This window comes from Lynx canadensis, chromosome C1 (assembly GCF_007474595.2).
Source record: "Lynx canadensis isolate LIC74 chromosome C1, mLynCan4.pri.v2, whole genome shotgun sequence".
NCBI classification, from domain to species: Eukaryota; Metazoa; Chordata; class Mammalia; order Carnivora; family Felidae; genus Lynx; species Lynx canadensis.
In genome coordinates, this window is record NC_044310.1 from 37,907,519 (window position 1) to 37,930,030 (window position 22,512).

At 36.1% G+C, this 22,512-nt stretch overlaps 1 protein-coding gene across 2 annotated transcripts in view; it reads right to left on the reverse strand.

Moving 5' to 3' along the window:
* SPATA6 (spermatogenesis associated 6) overlaps positions 1-22,512 on the reverse strand; it is a 144,536-nt gene that overhangs the window by 29,667 nt on the left and 92,357 nt on the right. Inside the window, exons 10-11 of one of the 2 annotated variants that reach the window (XM_030326743.1) lie at positions 18,096-18,280; positions 13,292-13,343 (exon numbers count right to left, since the gene is read on the reverse strand). In XM_030326743.1, the coding sequence (XP_030182603.1) occupies positions 13,292-13,343; positions 18,096-18,280 (237 nt within the window). Of the gene's footprint in view, positions 1-13,243; positions 13,344-18,095; positions 18,281-22,512 lie in introns of both variants that reach the window. The other variant, XM_030326742.1, reaches the window with a different exon arrangement.

Consider the following 22,512-nt stretch of genomic DNA (forward strand, 5'->3'; position numbering starts at 1 on the left):
TCTACCTAGATTATTCCTTACAATTTCCACATGGAGTTTTGTCTAAAAACATGCATTTCTGTACAGGACAGCCTGATAAGATTAAGTCACATTTACTCTTATTTCTGCTATTTAAAGCATCTAGGCATTGGAATGGCTACACAGAGTGAGCAAGTGAGAGAGAATATGAATGAATCAGGAATTATGTGCCTGATGATGAAAGACATAGCATGACTCCACCTTTGCTTATATTTAAAAGGGATTTTTAAATAACTACATATTGGCATTTGTACTCAATGTGGCAATCACTGTGTTTAATTGTAATGTTTACTTTATTCAATGTACCTACTGATGTGGTTGGGTATTAATTTACTGTTTTCTATTTATCCTACCTATCCTATATTCTGTGTTTCCCTCTATTACCTTATTTCTGTCAAAAGGCACTAGAGTCTGGAATTTTTAGATACACTAGCAAAAGGACTGGGGTCTTTGTTGAAGTGATCTTACATTTTCTTGAATAAATGTGAAAATCAAAATGGTGGGTGTTCGCTACCTTTTTAACTAGATTTTATTTTCAACTGAATCTTTCCTGATCAGACTTTCATTAGCTTGTTTGAAATAAGTTCTCTTAATTTTTTAATGATTACCAAACTTCCAACACATTATGTTTTACCTCTCCTCTGTACTAGTCAAATGTTTAGTGATTCATAAAGGACTTTTTCACGGTCTCAGAAGAGGTTTATATTTAAATAAAATCTTTGTGAAGTAAAAAAACAAAAACAAAAAAACACACCCTTTTTTTTGTAAATTGTAAAATTCTTTGTGAAGTAAAAAATAAATTTTAAAAACCCTGATATTTACTTTTAAGATGGTATATCTTTGTCTATGAGTATCCTTCAAGTAGGACCAAACTGTGTTTTGATCTGACCTGTGTCCAGAGTGTGGCCACAATGTCTACATCTAGTATGTTGGTGTTTATTTGTTTCTGAACATGTATTCTGTTGACAGATCTTATATTTGCATATTTTACATGTTTATGTTTGGGCATATTATCGAACTAATGTGTGTCAGATTGTATTCTGTGTGTTTATTTCTGTAGATCTTAGTGGTTAAGATCAAAGACTATTACTATTAATCTAGATTCAAATCTCGGTTCCAATCATCTTAAATGGGCTACATGACCTTATACAAGTCACTCAACTTTTCTGAGCCTCAGCTCATCTTTAAAATAGTAATTACTTTGTAATATTATTGTGATGATAAAATGGAATAACACATACAGAGTGCCTGGGACGTAGTGAACATTTAATAAACAGTTATTCCTATGTAATCAATTTATTTCTCTCTGGAAGAACAATGGCATTATTTATTTATGCTTTTTATTCTTATACTTAATCATATAGTGTGCCACAGGTTTTTTTACTTTTATATTTATTTATTGGTTTATTAAATAATCATTGGATTATATAAGTTCCTTATGGGCAGGAAATCTGATTTCATGAAAAAGACCCCCAGTGCTGTGCATAGTGCCAGACACACAGCATGCCGGTATTTGGTGGAAAAAGCTCGATTATACCATATGAATTAACACAGGCGGAAAAATATGACTAATTTTAAGAGCTTGTGTCCAGGCCACTCTTAGTGTAAAGCAATTTAAGATATTGACATTAGTGCCCAGTTTAAGCCAACATGAGCAACTTTACTGCATATATATTGTTTTTGTTTAAAGGCATTAGGAAGCTGCTTAAACAGTGGTATGAACAGTGCCACTAGTACTTCTGAGAGAAGAGGTGAACTGAAGGTCTGCAGCTCTGCAGCTGGTGTTTTCCTGGGGGCATTGTGTTCTGAGCATAGAACAAAAATGTTGGGAATCGATGCTTTGTTCAACCACAGGTCCACTCCTGGAGCACAAAGAAACCAGCAGGATTTTGGCAGTCTTACTATGCTAGATGTACAAAACTAAAAGCCTGAGAGGCCAAAATCCATTGAGACATGATGGGTGCAAAACCAAGCTAACTGTTCCCTCAAGACACTAGCAGAATGTGTGAAACAGTGCAGGATAAAAGGACAAAAAGCTAAGCAGAAAGTGTTTGAAAAGCAAAAGAGATTTTCTGCTGTCTTGCCTAAGAAGAATTATACATAGTACCCTTTGAGAGGGAAGGGCCTATAGTCACACTAGTTCTCAGTTAAAAGCCCAAAGAGCTGAAATTAAGAACTTAAAACAACTGACCCTTGAACATGGGTTTGAGCTGTGTAGGTCCACTTATAATGCAGATTTTTTTACAGTACTGTAAATATATTTTCTCTTCCTTATGATTTTTTTTTTATTTTCTTAGTTAAGTTTCAGGGGGGTCAAAAAAGTTATATGTAGATTTCTGACTGTGTGAAGGGGGTGTGGTGCCTCTAACCCCCACATTGTTCAAGGATCAACCATAGTTTAACTTTTTATTTTTGAATATTTAGATATACAAAACAGTTGAAAGATAAAAGAGATCTTATACACAGGAACTTCACCCCTCACCCAGGTTGTCTTAATGTTAACATCTTATGTAACCACCATTCATTTTGCAAAACTAAGACATTAACATTGGTACAGTAATTATCTAAACTGAAATTTTATTTGCATTGCACCAGTTTTGCCAGTGATGCACTTCTGTTCCAGGATCCAATACAGGATATCATGTTGCTTTTAGTCATTATTTCTCTATACTCTCTTCTAATCTGTGACAAGTTTCTGTCCTTCCTCGTTTCTCGTGACCTTGACAGTTTGGAAGAGTACTGGTCAGGAATTTTGTAGGAAGTTTCTCAATTTGATTTTGTCTGATGTTTTTTCATGTTTAGGCCAGGGTTATGGGTTTTGAGGAACAACCCTTCACATTACCTGATATCAAGGAATACAGGATATCAGCATGAGTTAATGATTACTGATGTTAAACTCGATCACTTTGTAAAGGTGGTGTCTTCCAGATATTTCCAAGTTACACTTTCTTTCTATTTTAAAAACAAATCATTAAGTTTAGCCCACCCTCAAAGGAAGAGGAATTAAGCTACACCTCCTGGAGGGGGCAGTATCCTCAATTATTATTTACAAATCTTCTGTAAGGAAGATGTGTCCATTTTCATCCTTGGTCATTCATTGTTTCGCTTATGTCAATATATACTCATGGATATTTATTTTATTCTTTGGGTCATAATCCAAATATTGGCATTTATTTTGTTGCTCAAATTATTCTGACAACGGCCACAGGGACTTAAGATTGGCTCCTGTGTTCTTCTTATATGCCCCTATTCTCCTCACTCACTCCCCTCAGCCTTTTCTTTTTTAAGCAATTCCTCACTTCCCATACTACAAGATGTTCCATCCTAATCTTGTGTTTTCCCTGTCCTAGCCCCAGAATCAGCTATTTCTCTAAGAGTCCTGATAACTTTTATTGAGTGTAGGTATTTAGAAACCAAGATCTGGAAGCTGGGTGTGCTCACTGCTATTGGATTGTCACTCCTTTTAGGCCCTTTTGGAGGGCAAAACTAAGAACCATGGATGTGTATTAACCCAAATATACAATCAGCGCTGTATTTCTGAACCAATCTCTCTATATATATTAAAATAAATATGAATTAAACTGTTATTTTAGACAACAAATAACATCATGCAGTTCATTCCACCCCTCACCCACCTTGTTTCTTTGTCACTTATTTTCTGACACTGAAAAACCTGGCTGTCTTTATCTATGATATATTTACTTACTTGTCCAACTCTCATATATATATGTAAAGTCTTTTCATAATTGCTAATCCAATACCCTGTATAAAACACACTTATCTAGTAAAATGGGGGTTAGCAAACTTCAACTCCCAGGCTAATTCTGACCCTTTGTCTGTTTTGGTAAGGCCTTAAGATAAAAGTAATTTTTACCTTTAAAAATTTTTTTTAAATGTAAATCCAAGTTAGTTAACATATAGTTGAATAATGGTCTCAGGAGAAGAATTTAGTGATTCATCACTTACATATAATACCTAATGCTCATCCCAACAAGTGCCCTCCTTAGTGCCCATTACCCATTTAGCCCATACCCCTACCCAACACCCCTCCAGCAACCTTCAGTTTGTTCTCTGTATTTAAGTCTCTTATGGTTTGCCTCCCTCTCTCTTTTTATCTTATTCTTCCTTCCCTTCCCCTATGTTCACCTTGTTTCTTAAATTCCACATGAATGAAATCATATGATATCTATCTTTCTCCAACTGACTTTTTTCACTTAACATAATACATTCTAATTCCATCCAGGTTGTTGCAGATGGCAAGATTTCATTCTTTTTGATCGCCGAGTAATAGGCCGTTGTATATATATATACCAAATCTTCATCCACTCATCAGTTGATGGACATTTGGGCTCTTTGCATTATTTGACTATTATTGATAGTGCTGCTATAAACGTTGGGGTGCATGTGCCCCTTTGAATCAGCACTCCTGTATCCTTTGGACAAATTCCTAGTAGTGCAATTGCTAGATAACAGGGTAGTTCTAGTTAATTTTTTGAGGAACCTCCATACTATTCTCCAGAGTGGCTGCAGCAGTTTGCATTCCTACCAGCAGTGCAAAAAGTATTTCCTTTTCTCCACATCCCTGCCAATATCTATTGTTTCCTGAATTGTTCATTTTAGCCACGCTGACAGGTGTGAGGTGGTATCTCACTGTGATTTTGATTTGTATTTCCCTGATGATGAGTGATGTCAACACATTTTCATGTGTCTGTCTGCCATATGGATGTCTTCTTTGTCTGTTCATGTCTTCTGCCCATTGCTTCACTGGATTATTTGTTTTTTGGGTGTTGAGTTGGATTAAGTTCTTTATAGATTTTCAATATTAACTCTTTATCCAATGTCACTTGCAAATATTGTCTCCCATTCTGTTGGTTGCCTTTTAGTTGATTATTTCCTTCACTATGCAGAAGACTTCAATCTTGATGAAGTCCCAATAGTTAATGCTTGCTTTTGTTTCTCTTGCCTCTGGAGACATGTCTGATAAGAAGATGCTGTGGCCGAGGTCACAGAGGTTGTTGCCTGTTTTCCCCTCTAGGATTTTGATGGCTTCCTGTCTTAAATTTAGGTCTTTCATCCATTTTGAGTTTATTTTTGTGTATGGTATAAGAAAGTGGCCTAGGGGCGCCTGGGTGGCGCAGTCGGTTAAGCATCCGACTTCAGCCAGGTCACGATCTCACGGTCCGTGAGTTCGAGCCCCGCGTCAGGCTCTGGGCTGATGGCTCAGAGCCTGGAGCCTGTTTCCGATTCTGTGTCTCCCTCTCTCTCTGCCCCTCCCCCGTTCATGCTCTGTCTCTCTCTGTCCCAAAAATAAATAAACGTTGAAAAAAAAAATTAAAAAAAAAAAAAAAAAAAGAAAGTGGCCCAGGTTCATTCTTCTGCATGTTGCTGTCCAGTTTTCCTAACACCATTTACTAAATAGATTTTTTTTTTCCACTGGATATTCTTTCCTGCTTTGTCAAAGATTAGTTGGCCATACATTTATGGGTCCATTTCCGGGTTCTCTATTCTGTTCCATTCATCTATGTGTCTTTTCTTATGCCAGTACCATACTGTCTTGATGATTACAGCTTTGGAATACAGCTTGAAGTCTGGAATTGTGATGCCTCCAGCTTTGGTTTTCTTTTTCAACACTACGTTGGCTATTCAGGGTCTTTTCTGGTCCCATACAAATTTTAGAATTTTTGTGCTAGCTCTGTGAAGAATGCTGGTGCTATTTTTATAGAGATTGCATTGAATGTGTAGATTGCTTTGGGTAGTATTGACATTTTAACAGTATTTGTTCTTCCAATCCGTAAGCATGGAATGTCTTTCCATTTCTTTATGTCTTCTTCAATTTCTTTCATAAGCTTTGTATAGTTTTGAGTACAGATCTTTTACCTCTTTGGTTAGGCTTATTCCTAGGTTTTTTTTTTTTAAAAAAGGTTTTTTTAACGTTTATTTATTATTGAGAGACAGAAAGAGACAGAGCATGAGCATGGGAAGGGCAGAGAGAGGAGACACAGAATCTGAAGGAGGCTCCAGGCTCTGAGCTGTCAGCACAGAGCCCAACATGGGGCTCAAACCCAACAAACCCCAAGATCATGACCTGAGCCAAAGTCAGATGCTTAACCAACTGAGCCACCCAGGTGCCCCTCCTAGGTTATTTTATGTGTTTTTTTTTTTTTGGTGCAATTGTAAATGGGACCAATTCCTTGATTTCTCTTGCTGCTGCTTAATTACTGGTGTATATAAATGCAACCGATTTCTGTACACTGATTTTATATCCTGCAACTTTGCTGAATTCATGTATCAGTTCTAACAATTTTTGGTGTAGTCTTTTGGGTTTTCCATGTAGATTATTATGTTGTCTGGGAAGAGTGAAAGTTTGACTTCTTCCTGGCCAGTCTGTATGCCTTTTATTTCTTTTTGTTGTCTGATTGCTGAGGCCAGGACTTCCATAACTATGTGAACAACACTGGTGAGAGTAGACAACCCTGTCGTGTTCCTGACCTTAGCAGGAAAGCTCTCAGTTTTTCCCCGTTGAGGGTGATATTAGCTGTCAGTATTTTGTATATGGCCCTTATGATCTAGAGGTATATTCCTTCTATCCCTACTTTCTTAATTTTTACCTTTTTAAATGGGAGGGGGGAGAGGTTTCATGAATATCATATGAAATTCACATTTTAGTGCGCATCAATAGAGTTTTACTGAAATACAGACACATTCACCTGTTTACCTATTGCCTATGTGTGCTTTAGTGCTACAACAGCAGTACTGAGTCGTGTGACAGGGACCCTATGGTACCAAAAATATTTACTCTCTGGCTCTTTGCAGAAAATGTTTGCAAATCCCTGCAAAAGAATATAGTAATTAGTTCTTTTTATCTGTAGCCTCACAGCTTTTTTATTTAGCAAACTGAATTTAAGACTCTCCATGTTTTATGAATTTATAGCTCACTCTTTTTTATTGCTGAGTTATATTCCCCATTGAGTGGCTGTACCATAGTTTGTTCATCATTTGCTTTTGAGGAGCATATAGATTGTTTCTAATTTGGGATAATTATGAATAAATTTTCTATAAACATTCACATATAGGTCTTTGTGTGAATGTAAGTTTTCAGTTAATTTGGGTAAATACTTTAAAGTAGGATTGCTAGGTCATATAAGTGTATTTAACCTTATACAAAACTGCCAAACTATCCTGTAGCTGTATCATTGGGCATTCCCACTAGCACTGAATGAGAATTCCTGTTGCTCCGTATCCTTGACAGCATTTACTAGTCTAAGTTTTTTTGGGTTTTTGCTTCAGTTTAACAATTCTAATAGATGGTAGTGGTATCTCACTGCAGTTTTAATTTGCATTTTAAGTAATGTTTAAAAAACTTATTTTGAGAGAAAGAGGGCACATTAGTGGGGAAAGGGCAGAGAGAGAGGGGGAGAATCCAAGCTGACAGTGCAGAGCCCAATTTGGGGCTCGATCCCATGAACTGTGAGATAATGACCAGAGATGAAACCAAAAGTCCAAAACATAACCTACTGAGCCACCCAGGCACCCTTTAATTTGTATTTCTATGACTATTGAGCATCTTTTCATATGTTTATTTAGTGAAATGTATGTTCAGATATATTGACCATTTTAAATTGAGTTCTTTATTTTCTTATCATGGAGTTTGAAGAAGATTTTTTTTTTTTTTAATTCTGGATGCAAGTCCTTAATCATAGATGTGATTTGAAAATATTTTCATCTAGACTGTGGCTTGTCATTCTATTCTCTTTAACAGTAACTTTCACAGACCAAACATTTTTAATTTTAATGGAGTTTAATTTATCAATTTTTTTAATGGGTGTGTTTGGAGTCATATCTTAAAAGTAATTTCCAAATATGAATAATTAGATTTTCTACCATGTTTTAGGTTTCTGATCTATTTTCAAATGTGTATTTTTATAATCCAGAACCACGCATTGAAAAGACAACAAATGCAAAGTCTCTGTTTTACTGACTTTGCACTTTTGCCAAAACTCAGTTGACAATATTTATGCGGATCTTCTTCTGGAGTATGTATTCTGTTCTTTTGACATGTGTGTCTACTATTTAGTCAATACCATACTGTCTTCACTGTTGTGCTTTACAGTAAGTCTTTTTTTTTTTTTTTTAATTTTTTTTTTCAACGTTTATTTATTTTTGGGACAGAGAGAGACAGAGCACGAACGGGGGAGGGGCAGAGAGAGAGGGAGACACAGAATCGGAAACAGGCTCCAGGCTCCGAGCCATCAGCCCAGAGCCCGACGCGGGGCTCGAACTCACGGACCGCGAGATCGTGACCTGGCTGAAGTCGGACGCTTAACCGACTGCGCCACCCAGGCGCCCCTACAGTAAGTCTTTTTTAAAAATTTTTTTAATGTTTTTTTTCCCCCCCAAGAGAGACAGAGCATGAGCAGGGGAGGGGCAGAAAGAGAGGGAGACACAGAATCTGAAGCAGACTCCAGGCTCTGAGCTGTCAGCACAAAGCCCAATGCAAGGCTCAAATTCACAAACTGTGAGATCATGACCTGAGTTGAAGTCTAATGCTCAACCAACTGAGCCACCCAGGCGCCCCTGGTTTACAGTAAGTCTTAGAATTAGGTAGTGGGTCCTCCAATTTTGTTCTTCTTCAGAACTGTTTTTGGTTTTTCAATTTCCTTTGCCCTTCTATATACAATTTAGAATCAGCTTGTCAATTTCTATTAAAAAGTTTGATAGGGTTTTGATTATGATTGAACTGAATCCAGAGATCAAATTGGGGAAAACTGACATCTTCATTTTGAGTTCTCCAATCTGTGAACATGGGCTATATCTCCACTTAGTTCTATCTTCTTTGATTGCTGTCAACAGCATTATGTAGTTTTCAGAATGCAAACAATGAACATATTTTGTTAGAATTATACATAAACACTTGAATTTTAATGCTATTGTAAGTGGTATGGATTTTCTAATTTAAAATACCAATTATTCATTGCTGGTATATAGGGAAAAAATGGGCTTTCTTTCTATTTTGTGATCTTGCTAAACTTACTTTTTAATTCTGGGAGCTTTCCTGGAGATCCTGTGGAATTTCCTGCAAAACCATATCCTCTGCAAACATAAGGGTTTTTTTTCTTACTTTCCAACCTATATCCATTTCATTTCCTTTTCCTTCCTGCATTGTCTAAGACTCCCATTATGATGTTAAATGAATGGTAAGAGAGGGCATCCTTGTTTCTGAATTTAGGGGAAAATATTCAGTCTTTCATCCATAAGCATAACGTTAGTTGTAGGTTTTCAAAGATGCTCTTTATTAGGTTGAGGAAGTTCCCTTCTACCTCAACTTTACTGAGACTTTTTATCAAGAACAGAGCTGGATTTTGTTGGATACTTTTTCTGTGCTTATTGAAATGACATACAGAAGAAATAAGCTTTTTCTTATCTACCCTGTCAATAGGATGAATTTATATTGCATTTCTAGAATGAGACCACTTGATTACGATGTACTTTCATTTTTATATACTGCTAGATTTGATCTGCTAATACGTTGTTGAGGATATCTGCATATATGTTCATGAAGATTTTGGTCTATATTTTTCTTTTCTTATTATGTCATTGACACTAGGGTAAATGTTGACCTCATAAAATGACTTAGGAAGTTTTCCTCCTTCTACTTTCTGTCTCATAAGACTAGTATTATGTTTTCCTTAAAGGTTTGGTAGAATTCACCAGAGAAGCCACCTGGGCCTGGTGTTTTCTTTTATGTAAGATTCTTAACTTCAAATTCAATTTATTTAATAGATATATAACTATTGAGATTATCTATTTCTTCTTGAGTTAGTTTTGGTATTTTATGCCTCTCAAAAAATTCTTGAAAGTTAATGTCTTTAAAAAAGTTTCAAATAGTTTTAACATCAATGTAACCACAGAACACAGGATTACCAAACTAGAGGATGTTTCTTTTTTTTTAATTTTTTTTTAATGTTTGTTTATGTTTGAGAGACAGAGAGAGACAGAGTGTGAGCAGGTGAGGGGCAGAGAGAGAGGGAGACACAGAATCTGAAGCAGGCTCCAGGCTCCAAGCTGTCAGCACAGAGCCCGACACGGGGCTCGGACTCACGAACTGTGAGATCATGACATGAGCGAAGTCGGACGTTTAACCAACTGAGCCACCCAGATGCCCCACTAGAGGACATTTCTAAAGAAAATATCAAACTAGAGAGAGAGAGAGGAAAAGAAAAAAGAATTAAAAATATAAAAATAAGCATAAGATATAGATGAGATACAGTCTAAAAATCTTATATAACTGGGAGTCCAGAGGAACGGGAAACAGATAATGGGGCAGAAGCAATGTTGAAAGAAATAATGGCTACAGGTTTTCTAAAACTGATGAAAAATATCAACCTACAAATTTAGGAAGCTCTGAAAACTTAACATAGATTAACCCAAGAATACCACATCTAGGTATATAATGGTAAAATTACTAAACACAAAGTGGAAGAGTGAATTTTAAATATAACGGGAGTAGGAGGAGAAATACCTACATTACTTCAAAAGTGTAGGAGCTGACTTTTCAAGACATAAAAGAAGCCAGATGACGATGGAATAGCTTCTTTAAAATGACAAAGAGGGTTGCCTGGGTGGCTCAGTGGGTTTGGATCCTGGAGCCTGCTTTGGATTCTGTGTCTCCCTGTCTCTCTCTTTGCCTCTCCCCCACTCACGCTGTCTCTCTCTGAAAAATAAACGTTAAAAAAATAAAAAAATAAAAGAGAAGAAAATAACTACCAACCTAGAGTTTTATATCCAGTAAAACCATCCCACATAAAAGTGAAAACAAGATGTTTTCAAACAAAATCAGAATTCACAGCCAGGAGAATGTCATGAAAGAAGTATTAAAGGACGCTCTTCAGGCAGAAGGAAAATGACTCTAGAATCCATATGGGAACATGGAATTGCAGGAAAGAATGAAGAATAATAGAACAGATAAATAAGTGATTAGTATGAATAAACATCATATAAACAAAATTAATGTCTTGTGTGTTTTATACATGTAGAATTAAAGTACAAAATTAAAATGCAAAAATATGAAAAAAAGGGGACGGGTTAAATGTTTTTAGGCCCCAATACTGGTAGGGAGGTCAACAAAAAATAATTTGTCAAGTGTGCAAGCTGAAATCTCCAGAGCAGCCAATAATAGAAGAGTTAGAAAATGAATTAACAAGTTAATAAAAAGGAAAATAAGTTATAAAAATGCTTGCTAATTCCAACCAAAGACAATCAATCTACATAAAAATCCTAGATTTTAATTCTTCAAAAACAAAAACAAAACGTGCTACTCACAATATATACACTTTAAATACAATGATAAAAATAAAAAAATAAAAAAAAATATACCATTCATAGACTAGCCAAAATAAAGCCATTCTAACTATACAAATATCAGATAAAACGTACTACCCTCAAGCAAGGAGATGAATAGGGGCATTCACAATAAAAGGCTCATATCACAGTCTGAAGTCTATATCCAACCAATGACACAGCTTCAAAATATATAAAATTAATAAAACTAGAAAGAAATGTGGAGGCTTAAACCTTTCTTGGGATTTGAGATCTATCTACCATGATACAGAAAAAATAATTTTAACCAGAACATACATTTAAATGTGAAAAAAAACCAAAAACCCATTAGAGGAAAACATAGGAGAAAGTCTCGAAGTACACAAAATTTCTAAAAATGCTGATCAACAAATTAAAAATAATGAAATAGATTCATTAGGATCAAGAATTTTTTTTCATCAAAGATGTCACTAAGAAAATAAAAAGATGAGGCATAGAGTGAGAAAAGACAAGAATTCATATCAAGGATCTATGTGGAACTCTGAACAAAAAACCAAAAGGAGACAATTCAGTACAAAAATTCACAAATAACCTGAACAAGCATTCACAAAAGAGAATATCCAATGGCCAATAAACATATACATTAGTCATCAGGAAATAGCAAATTAAAACCATTATATGATAAACTACCTCTTACCAAATGCCAAAAGGAAAACTCACATAAGCACATACACACACACATCAATCAAGTAGCAGTGAGGATGTACAGCAAGTACAACTCTCACACACAGGTAGTTAAAATCACTTGAAAAATTCTTTTGACAGCACCTTCTAGGGCTGAGTGTACACATAGCCCATGACTGGGCAATTCCAAATAAGAATACATACTCAATACAATGATACCTTCATTGCATCATTATATTCTATATACGCATCAAGGTACACATACAATGCTTATAGCAGCTTTATAAGAGCCCAAACCAGAAACAACCCAAATGTCCATTAACAGAGGAATGAATAAATCAACAGTAGTAGCTTCATAAAATAAAATACTGTATAGCAGCAAAAGTGAAGAACTGTTTCTAAATATAACAAGATGTCTGTAGCGCACGATAGTCTGAATTGCAAAATCAAAGTGAAACAAGTCAGAGAAAAAAAGTACATACTGAAGGATGTCACTTATATAAAGATTAAAACACATAAGACTAAACTTGCCATTAGACCTTAGGATAATGTTTACCCTTGAAGTGGCAGCAGCTGAGAGGAAATGCGAGAGAGAGGAAATGTCAGATTCCCAACATGACACTCATGATAAATGATTGTTTTTTAAACTGCTGAAACAAAAAAATCACAAAAAGAATGCACTGTAATTATTTCCCAGCTGCCCGTCATATATATGTTTATTTGCCTTACCTCAGAAAATATTCTCATATTGATGGTCTCTAATATTAAACCCAGTAAACCTGACTGGCTCTTTTCCTCTTTCAAATAACATAAAAATCAGCTGGGAAGCTTTTTCAAAATAATTATTTCTCACCCCACCTCCCCTCATTCTACCATTTAGAATACAATCTATTTGCAAGAAATGGAATTGTTTTATACTGGGCCATAAAACAAGAGCCCCCATACTTGGAAGGCAATGAAATAATTATCATAAAGTCACTACTTACTACGAGATGTGATCAATAACACTGTTTAGAGTTCAGATGATGTCAAACATTTTGCACAATGACTCAGGTCAAGAGGAAGTTAGAGATGTTGCCTTTAGCAAAACCACTGACTTCCACCAAATGGAGGTTGTATCTTTTTTTCTTCTCTTTCAGTGATTAACTATTACAGGCTTAAGCATCTGGAGTGGTTCTCTTGCCCAATTAGAAAAGGCCTTCAAGAGGAAATTTTAGAAACTAACATATAAATGTCTTTGATGAGCCTGATGTGATTTCAAGACATTTTTTACCCGGTCATGGATCTCATCGCAGTTTGAAGGTGAACACCAATCAGAATGGAATCTGTAGGCATAAAAAACAAAGGTGACTTGTAGCCAGAGGGAGAGAAAGAAATCTGTCCAAATGCCAGACACCAAAAGTCATTGTTTTTTCTTATCCCGGTGTGATGACACAGAAAGATTTAAATAGCATATTTTCTTCTTTGACCAAAGATGAGAGGCAGATGTAAAATCAGGCACTGATTCTCGACGGAAATATTACGCCTTCATAATATGTGCAATAGGCAGTAATAATAACGTTTGATGTGAATTAGGGAGAGCACACCTAAGTAGTTAATCATTTTAATGATTTCCATACACAATTCTTTAGAGCTTTATCTCTAAATAAAGATACAGATTTTCAGATTAGAACAATAATTCCATGTATAGTGCCTTTAAAATTAGTTCTTATTTTCCAGTAATTTAATCACACTCTCTTAAATTATGTGGATAAAATGCCTTTATGTATACAGAGCAATAAAACTAATTTTATGAAACGAAACAAAATGTTCAAATAGATGAAAATATTATTTAGAATGCAATCATGCTCTTACTCCTTCAGAAGATAGGGGGGTATCAAAATTGAAGGATTCCCTCTCAGCACAGATATCAATCACTTCTCTAGTCTCTCCTATAAATGTGCTTTTTAAGTGAATATTGTAAAAGGAAAGGAAAATGAGACTTTTATGAAAATCTGAGTTTTGGAGTTAAAGAAGAAATAAAACAACCATTCCTCTTTCTTATTCCCGCTCAAACTCAAAACTGGCATTAGTATTCTGAAGTTACTTTATTTTATACAAGTAATAATGAAAATTTCCAGGTCCATCTGATTATAATTCATCTATACAAAGTGTTATTGATAATTCCTTCATAAAGGAATGGGTACTAAAATGCTACTAGATTGCTTACATCTTTGCCTTTTTTCCTCCTAGCTTATTCTTACAAAGTTACAATTTTATATATTTACACAAGGTATAAACTCTTTAGCAGGATAAATGATTTACATAACCTGTTTTAAAGAATGTAATCACTAATGGATGATCAACTGTATCTAAATTTTCATCTCCCATATTTGTAAAAGGAAGTGTTATTGAAGCTACACAAATATATGGCCAACTTTGTTATATTTGCTACATATGCAACACATCTTGAAAATCTGAGATCCAAATGTGCAGTTCCAAGAGGGTGTCTTCAGTGTGCTATGAGAGGGTCCACTAGTCTGTGCTGTGGTATAAGAAATGATTGCCTAACAATCTTTAACTTCATTTACAAAATTCAAAACGGTAAGCATGATTAAAAAGAGTATCAGCTCCTTTTTAATTAAATTTGCTAGTATTTCTTAGTCTGTTTTTAGTAATAACTTTACAGCCTAATACAAATTATAAGTCATAATATTAATATTTATACTTTGAGGAGAAAACTGTTTCTGAAATGTAAGACTTATAATAAAGATTGAAACCATTTTATGTGTGTTAACTCTACTGAAGATATTTTTTAAATGGGCTTCAAGCAAAAGGCACCTTCACTATAAATAAAGAAATTTATTTGCTTACAGTCACTAATAAGAGTTTTATTTTTGGGAGAGAGAGAAACAGAGAGAGAGTATACGGCACGCAGGGGATGGGCACAGAAAAAGGGAGAGAAAGAATCTCAAGCAGGCTCTGCACTGACAGCATAGAGCCCGACACAGGGCTTGATCCCACGAACTGTAAGATCATGACCTGAGCCAAAATGAAGAGTCAGACACTTAACTGACAGAGCTACCCAGGAGCCCCACTAATAGTTTTTGAAAGTCTGTTTATTCATATACATGATTTAGGAGTCAACACTTCACAGAAATCTTAAAGGAAAACTTATTTCATCTTAATATTTAACCCAGATAACTTCTTCAACGTTTATTTATTTTTGGGACAGAGAGAGACAGAGCATGAATGGGGGAGGGGCAGAGAGAGAGGGAGACACAGAATCGGAAACAGGCTCCAGGCTCTGAGCCATCAGCCCAGAGCCCGACGCGGGGCTCGAACTCACGGACCGCGAGATCGTGACCTGGCTGAAGTTGGACGCTTAACCGACTGCGCCACCCAGGCGCCCCAACCCAGATAACTTCTATAGCTTTATGTTTTGTCATGCTCCCAATTTTGCCTGGGACATACAATCTATTTTTACGTCAGTTTAAATTGTTTATTGATTCTGTTGGATTTTATAAATGCCCTGTAAGTATATTGTTCAGTAATCTAAAAGAGCCATTATCAGAGAATGTCTTGTATTTAAAGGTGTGGTACTGGGGCACATGGGTGGCGCAGTCGGTTAAGCGTCCGACTTCGGCTCAGGTCACCATCTCGCGGTCCGTGAGTTCGAGCCCCGCGTCGGGCTCTGGGCTGATGGCCCAGAGCCTGGAGCCTGCTTCCGATTCTGTGTCTCCCTCTCTCTCTGCCCCTCCCCCGTTCATGCTCTGTCTCTCTCTGTCTCAAAAATAAATAAACGTTAAAAAAAAAAAATTAAAACAAAAAAAAAGGTGTGGTACTGAGTGTGCTAAAAAGAACAAAATGTGTTTGTTCCTAGTAATATGTCTTAAAGACATTTTATTTTCCTTTATAACCAAATCTAAATCTTTTACAAAACATACACTCAAAGTAGAAGTGTTCCACTTTAGCAAAAGTAAAAAAGTTTATCTACCCTAAAGAGTACCCCAATAAAGTTTTATTACTTTACTTAGATGAATTTAAAACTGAATTGCTATTATATTATTTTAAAAGCACCTCAACCTTGCTCTAGTCATGTAGGTAATGTTTAATATTAGAACCACTCATTTCCTTCTAGCAAAGACCTTACTGCATCTACTACCAAGCATCAGAATAGATGTGTAAATGCCACTTGCTACTGGAAGCCATCACCTGCACTGGGATATGAAAAAGGGACAGCTGAGTTTAGCTGCCTTCAGTGAAGAATTTTTGAATACAGCCTCAGTGAAGAATTTGTCAACTTGGAAAAACTGACTTCAAAAGCCGGGATGAAATTAGACCTCAGGATACAATTACACAAGACTAAAATTTATATTGTACTACAGTGGTAGACAACTGGAGAGTTCTGCAAAATCTGTGAAAAAGCAGGAAAATAAAACAATATTCATAAAAACATTTCCAAGGAGATATAGATAAAAAATGTCTTGAAAACCTACAGAGATGGCAAAGAACCTAATCAACAAAACCACAAGTGCTTAATTCTGAAAGTCAGCAAAAAGAGAGTATCTGAACATCTGACCACTGGAGCAGATGTGGAAATTAAAGTCCCCTGGCAACTGCGACACAGGTTATCAGACTTCAGCAGAAAAATCTCTTTTCAAGACTTTCTCTGGAACTTTCAAAGCCTATAGAAACATAGGTACATATCTCTCTATATAAACATGGAGATATATCTTTTTATCTATCCATCTGTCTGTGAACTCGATGATCCCACAGGCATCATTCCAAAGATTAGAGGCAACATTAAGCAAAATTCCCTATCTCAGGGTCTCCAGCAGACCTCCATACATCCATTTGAACGTTTATAGGGCTAATGGGGAAAGAAATCTATCTGTTTAGAATAGGGACTTTTTTTCTTTCAGAATAAGGATGTTTTAATACAGTTTCCAAACTGATACACTCTTGCTCAAACCATCAGTTTTGAGATGAACTTTTGACAGACTATACAGTTAGTGTAAATTTTATCAATTAATGTCTGGTGGTCATAATACGCTATACAAACTGGGTGTGCTACTTCAGATTTTTGACACCACCTAAAGATAGATTTCATTTCCATGTTGTTGATAGAATGTGTGGCTTTCAAATTTCTTTTCTTTTTTTTTTTAATATGAAATTCATTGTCAAACTGGTTTCCATACAACACCCAGTGCTGATCACAACAGTTGTCCTCCTCAATGCCCATCACCCATTTTCCCCTCCCACCCACCCCCATCAACCTTTAATTTATTCTCAGTTTTTGAGTCTCTTATAGTTTGCCTCCCTCCCTCTCTAACTTTTTTTTTTTTCTTCCCTTCCCCTCTCCCATGATCTTCTGTTAAGTTGCAAGGACCATGAGGAATTCAAATTTCTATAAAAGTTTTAAACTACCTAGGGTAGGGTTGTTTTTTGTTTTTTTTTCAATTTATGACAACTGTTTTCTATGTTACTATTAGTTAGTCAGGCAATGAATTTCCAATTTGAATTCAACAACAACAAAAACAGATAAAGAGGAATTATTTCTTTCACATTCAAATTATAACAAGTATCTAACTTCAGTTGCCAAAGCTTTTTTAGAGGGAGGGCTGGAATTTTTACATGATTAAAATTCTCTTGGGGAGTTGGGGAGAGGTTATTTGAGGAAAATAAATACCATATACCAACAATATATAGCAGCATCATTATCACTAAAAGGAAAGTATAACCTATGCTATTTTTATACATAAGCCATGCCTATAATGTTAAATCCCTATGGATCTATTGAAAATAAACCATCATGCACTATTTTTCACTTTTAAAAACCATAGTATTGAATTAGGGTTAAAGTGATCCTAATTAATAAACCCATTAATAGTTAATAACTCACTTCAAGAGGACTGGGCTCGGGAGAAATATCTAATGCTATATAATATGTACTATAGTCTAAACAAAAACAAGTAAGCCTTTTAAAATCAAATTATACTTGTACAAATAATCAGTTCACATACATTATTTCTGCCTTCTCTTTTCTAATGATGGTTATTAAAAAAATCAGTACAGTAGGAAAGACTAAGTATTACCTTTCCCTGAGAGAAGCTCGATTAAGCACAGGACTTGGAGAATGCTTCGGCATTGTTGAGGGTGCTGAATGGACTAGTAGGGTCCTTGCTGAATTCTGGGGCTTGCTACATGACCTTGAGCTTAAATACTCATCACACCTTTCCAAGGAGTCATCGTAGTCTCTCCCATGGGGTGTCCTGATAACCTGTTTAAAAAATTATATTTGTATACACATAATAAATGTGCTATACATTTATTACATACACACACACATATACACACCACCTTAGAACATTTATAAGAATTAAAAAAAAAAACCAAACACGTATAATGCCACAGCCATATATGAAGGTAAATTTTAGAATGTAGCAGTAATCATTACCACCATAAGAATAAATATTAGGGGCACCTGGGTGGCTCAGTCAGTTAAGCGCCTGACTTCGACTCAGGTCATGATCTCACATCTCACGGTCAGTGAGTTCAAGTCCCGCATCAGGCTCTGTGACAGCTCAGAGCCTAGAGCCTGCTTCAGATTCTGTGTCTCCCTCTCTCTCTGCCCCTCCCCCACTCATGCTCTTTCTCGAAAATATATAAACATTAAAAAAAATATTAAATACATCTAGATTGTTCATTCCATGTCTAAAATTTACAATTATCAATTCCAAAGGCTTTTGAGTAGTGGTAGGGTAAAGGTAGGGGTGTATATATAAAACCAAGGACAATACACAGAAATTAATGACAGCCTAGTTTAGCTATCAGGCCAATCAGAACAGAATTCTACCCTAATACTCATTCATTGATTCATTTGTTCTGAGGACAGACGAATGAATCAGGATAAAAACATTATATAACTACCTTTATATGAGGAACTTATATTCTAGTAAACTTTACATACTACTATGGAGAGGGAGTTTTAAACACACACCCTAAGATAAATAGGTAAAATACATAGTATGTTAAAGGATGGTGAATATCATAAGAAGAAAATAAAGCAGGAAAGGAGATAAGAGGTACTGATGGGTGGTGTGGGAGGGGTATATAGGGAAGGAGATGGAATTTTATTTTATTTCATTTCATTTCACTTTATTTTTTTATTTATTTGAGAGAGAGAGAGCATGAGAGAGAGCAGGGGAGGGACAGAAAAAGAGGGAAAGAGAGAATCCCAGCAGGTTCCACACTGCCAGTGCGGAGAACGAAAAAGGGCTCGATTTCATGAAATGAATGTGAGATCATGACCTGAGCCAAAATCAAGAATCAGACACTTAACCTATTGAGCCACCCAGGCATCCCAGGAGCTGCAATTTGAAATAAGATAATCAAGGGGGACCTCGCAGAGAAAGAGAATATCTTAGTAAAGACCTAAGGAGTAAAGGCCTGAAGATCTTACTAAAGACCACAAGACCTAAGTCATGGGGACATCTGTGGGAAGATCATTCCAGAAGGAGAGAAAAATAAACACAAAGATCCTGTGGGATGGGGTGGAAAGCATGCCTGATGTATTAGAAATAGCAAGGAAGGGGCAACTGGGTGGCTCAGGTAGTTAAGCATCCAACTTCGGCTCAGGTCATGATCTCACAATTCATGAGTTTGAGCCCCGTGTTGGGCTCTGTGCTGACAGCTCAGAGCCTGGAGCCTGGAGCCTGTCTTTGAATTCTATGTCTCCCTCTCTCTCTGTCCCTCCCCTGCTTGTACTGTCTCTCTCTCACTCAAAAAATAAATAAATAAAAAAAAAACACTTAAAGAATTAAAAAAAAAAAAAAGAAATAGCAAGGAAACCAATAGGGCTGAACTAAATAGTAGGTAATGAGGTCAAAAAGGTAGTTTTAAGGATTTAGGATTCTATGCTGTAACTTTTTTTTTTTTTTAAATAAGATCTCACTGGCTACTTTGTTAAGAACTGTCTATAGAGTGGGCCAACGGCAGAGACAGGGAAATCAGCTAGGAAATGATTATAACAAAATATGGAAAAGGATGCTGGCTTGAATAAGAATGATATCAATGGAGGTGAAAAGTGATCAGATTGAAAAGGCATTTGAAAAATAGGGCCAACAGGATTCGCTAATGGACTGGATGTCAAAGATAACACCCGTTTTTTGGCCTAATCAACCAGAAGAATTGGGTTTATATGATTCAGTTACACCCTTCCAACTGGAAGGATAGAAGAGTAAATATTAGGAGCCTGTTTCTGCACATGTTGAGCTGCTTATACCTATTAATTTATTAATCACCCAACATATTAGAGTAGAATTCAGGAGAAGAGTCCAGGATAAAGATATAAATGGTATTTAAAGATAGGGCACTAGGTGATATCACCAAGGAAGTGAGCATAAGTAAAAAGAAGAATACATCTGAAGACAGAGCCCTGGGGAATACTCCACTACTGAAAGGCTGAGAAGATAGCAAGGAAACATCAGACTGAGGAGTGGGCAGGGAAGAAGGGGAAGAAACAGGAGAATGTGTGGTCAGTTGAAGAATGCATTTCAAGTAAGGGGAGTAACTAACTAAGTTAAATATGCTGATAAATCAAATTGGAAAAGACTGAGAATGGAACTTTGGATTTTAGCAATTGGAGAGTCATCAGTAACATCAACAAGAGTAGCACTGATGGAGTGATGGGAGTGATAATCTGGAGTTGAGTTCAAGAGAGAATGAGAGAGAGAAATTGCACTCATTTAATAAATATTTAATCTCCAGTCATTATTTTAAGTGTTGGGACTACAACAGTGAACACAACTAAGTCCCTGCCTTTATGAGCAAATGTTCTAGCAGTACTATTTGGTAAATATTTGGCCTTTAAGAAAGATACCTTATCTTTCTCAGACTTCTTTCCCTCATATGTAAAGTAGAGTTAATAATCACTATCTTATAGATTTTCCATAATTTAAAGTATGTTATAGAACATCTAGGTGTGTGAATTAGTTATACAATAAATATAAGTCATTTATTATTAAAACACCAGTCCAACACAACTTTTTGCTTCAACACTACCACAATTTTCACTGCTTTCCAGAATTAGAGCAACATATGGTGACTCAGCAATCAGCTAAGAGAACCAAGCTTTCATCCCAGAACCAAATAGCACATGGTTCAAACGGCTCAGTTACAGTCCCAAATAACTGACCAAGAAATATATGATCTAGATTGAATAAAAATTGGAAATTATTTCAATGTTAGTTGTTCACATAAAGTAAAAGCACAGTGAATGTCAAAAACAAGATCAAAGATGTCCATAGTCAACAAATGTTAAGCATATATGTGAAGAGACTGATAGGAAAGAAAAAAAGTGCTGTAATGCTGTTTCTAGAATTCTATCCAAATATGAGTCTCTTGGCTTATGGTACAGATTATTTTCTCTTCATTAACTTCAATGCCAACTGAGTCATGTTGGTTAGCAGACCACTTCATTTTTCTTTTCCCTTTTTTTTTTTTTTTACTAAATTTTCTCCCCAAACTAGTCAGCAATATTTTAAACACAGCCATGTTCCTCTATTTATAAGAATATTCACTGACAATCTCTTGCACCACATGTTAGCTAATACTCATATCTAGAAAGGTATAGGGGTTTGAACTTACAATCCAGATGAGATGGGGCATAAACACAAAGATAACTGACAAGATAACTTGCATCAAATACATCATAATGACAATACAGAAGGATATTCAAAGATTTTGGTCTAAATGGTGGAAGTCTCATGGAGAAGGTGGGACTGGAATCAAGGCCATTAGTAGAGAAAAGGAGAAAGGGCAGTCAGAATGGGGGAAAAGGCACAAGGAAAGAGGACCACAGACGACAATAACTTGGCTATCTCTATAGGAAACTAATAGGAGAGACAGTATCTTAGAGGTGGAAAGGAGCACATTGTAGAGAAACTTAAGTGCTGTAACTCAATACTATTCAACATTTTTTTTTTAATTTTTTTTTCAACGTTTATTTATTTTTGGGACAGAGAGAGACAGAGCATGAACGGGGGAGGGGCAGAGAGAGAAGGAGACACAGAATCGGAAACAGGCTCCAGGCTCTGAGCCATCAGCCCAGAGCCCGACGCGGGGCTCGAACTCACAGACTGCGAGATCGTGACCTGGCTGAAGTCGGACGCTTAACCGACTGCGCCACCCAGGCGCCCCTATTCAACATTTTTTAAGCATATTCTATGTATCAAGTACTAAACAAGGGAGGAGACAACAATCACAAATAAATGTAACAGAAGACCTCAAAGAAGTTATAATCCATGAGGGCAGACATGAAAAAACAATGATAAAATGAGGAAGGAAATTAGAACTGAATAGATATATAATAAGTGTGCCATGGGACCACAGCTAGGATATATTCTTTCCATGGAATTACAGCAAACATTTGTTTGGTAAAGTTTTATATCTGCATGGGGGACTAAAGGTATAATGAGGGAGTAAGTCTTGGATAAGAATCCATTTCAAACT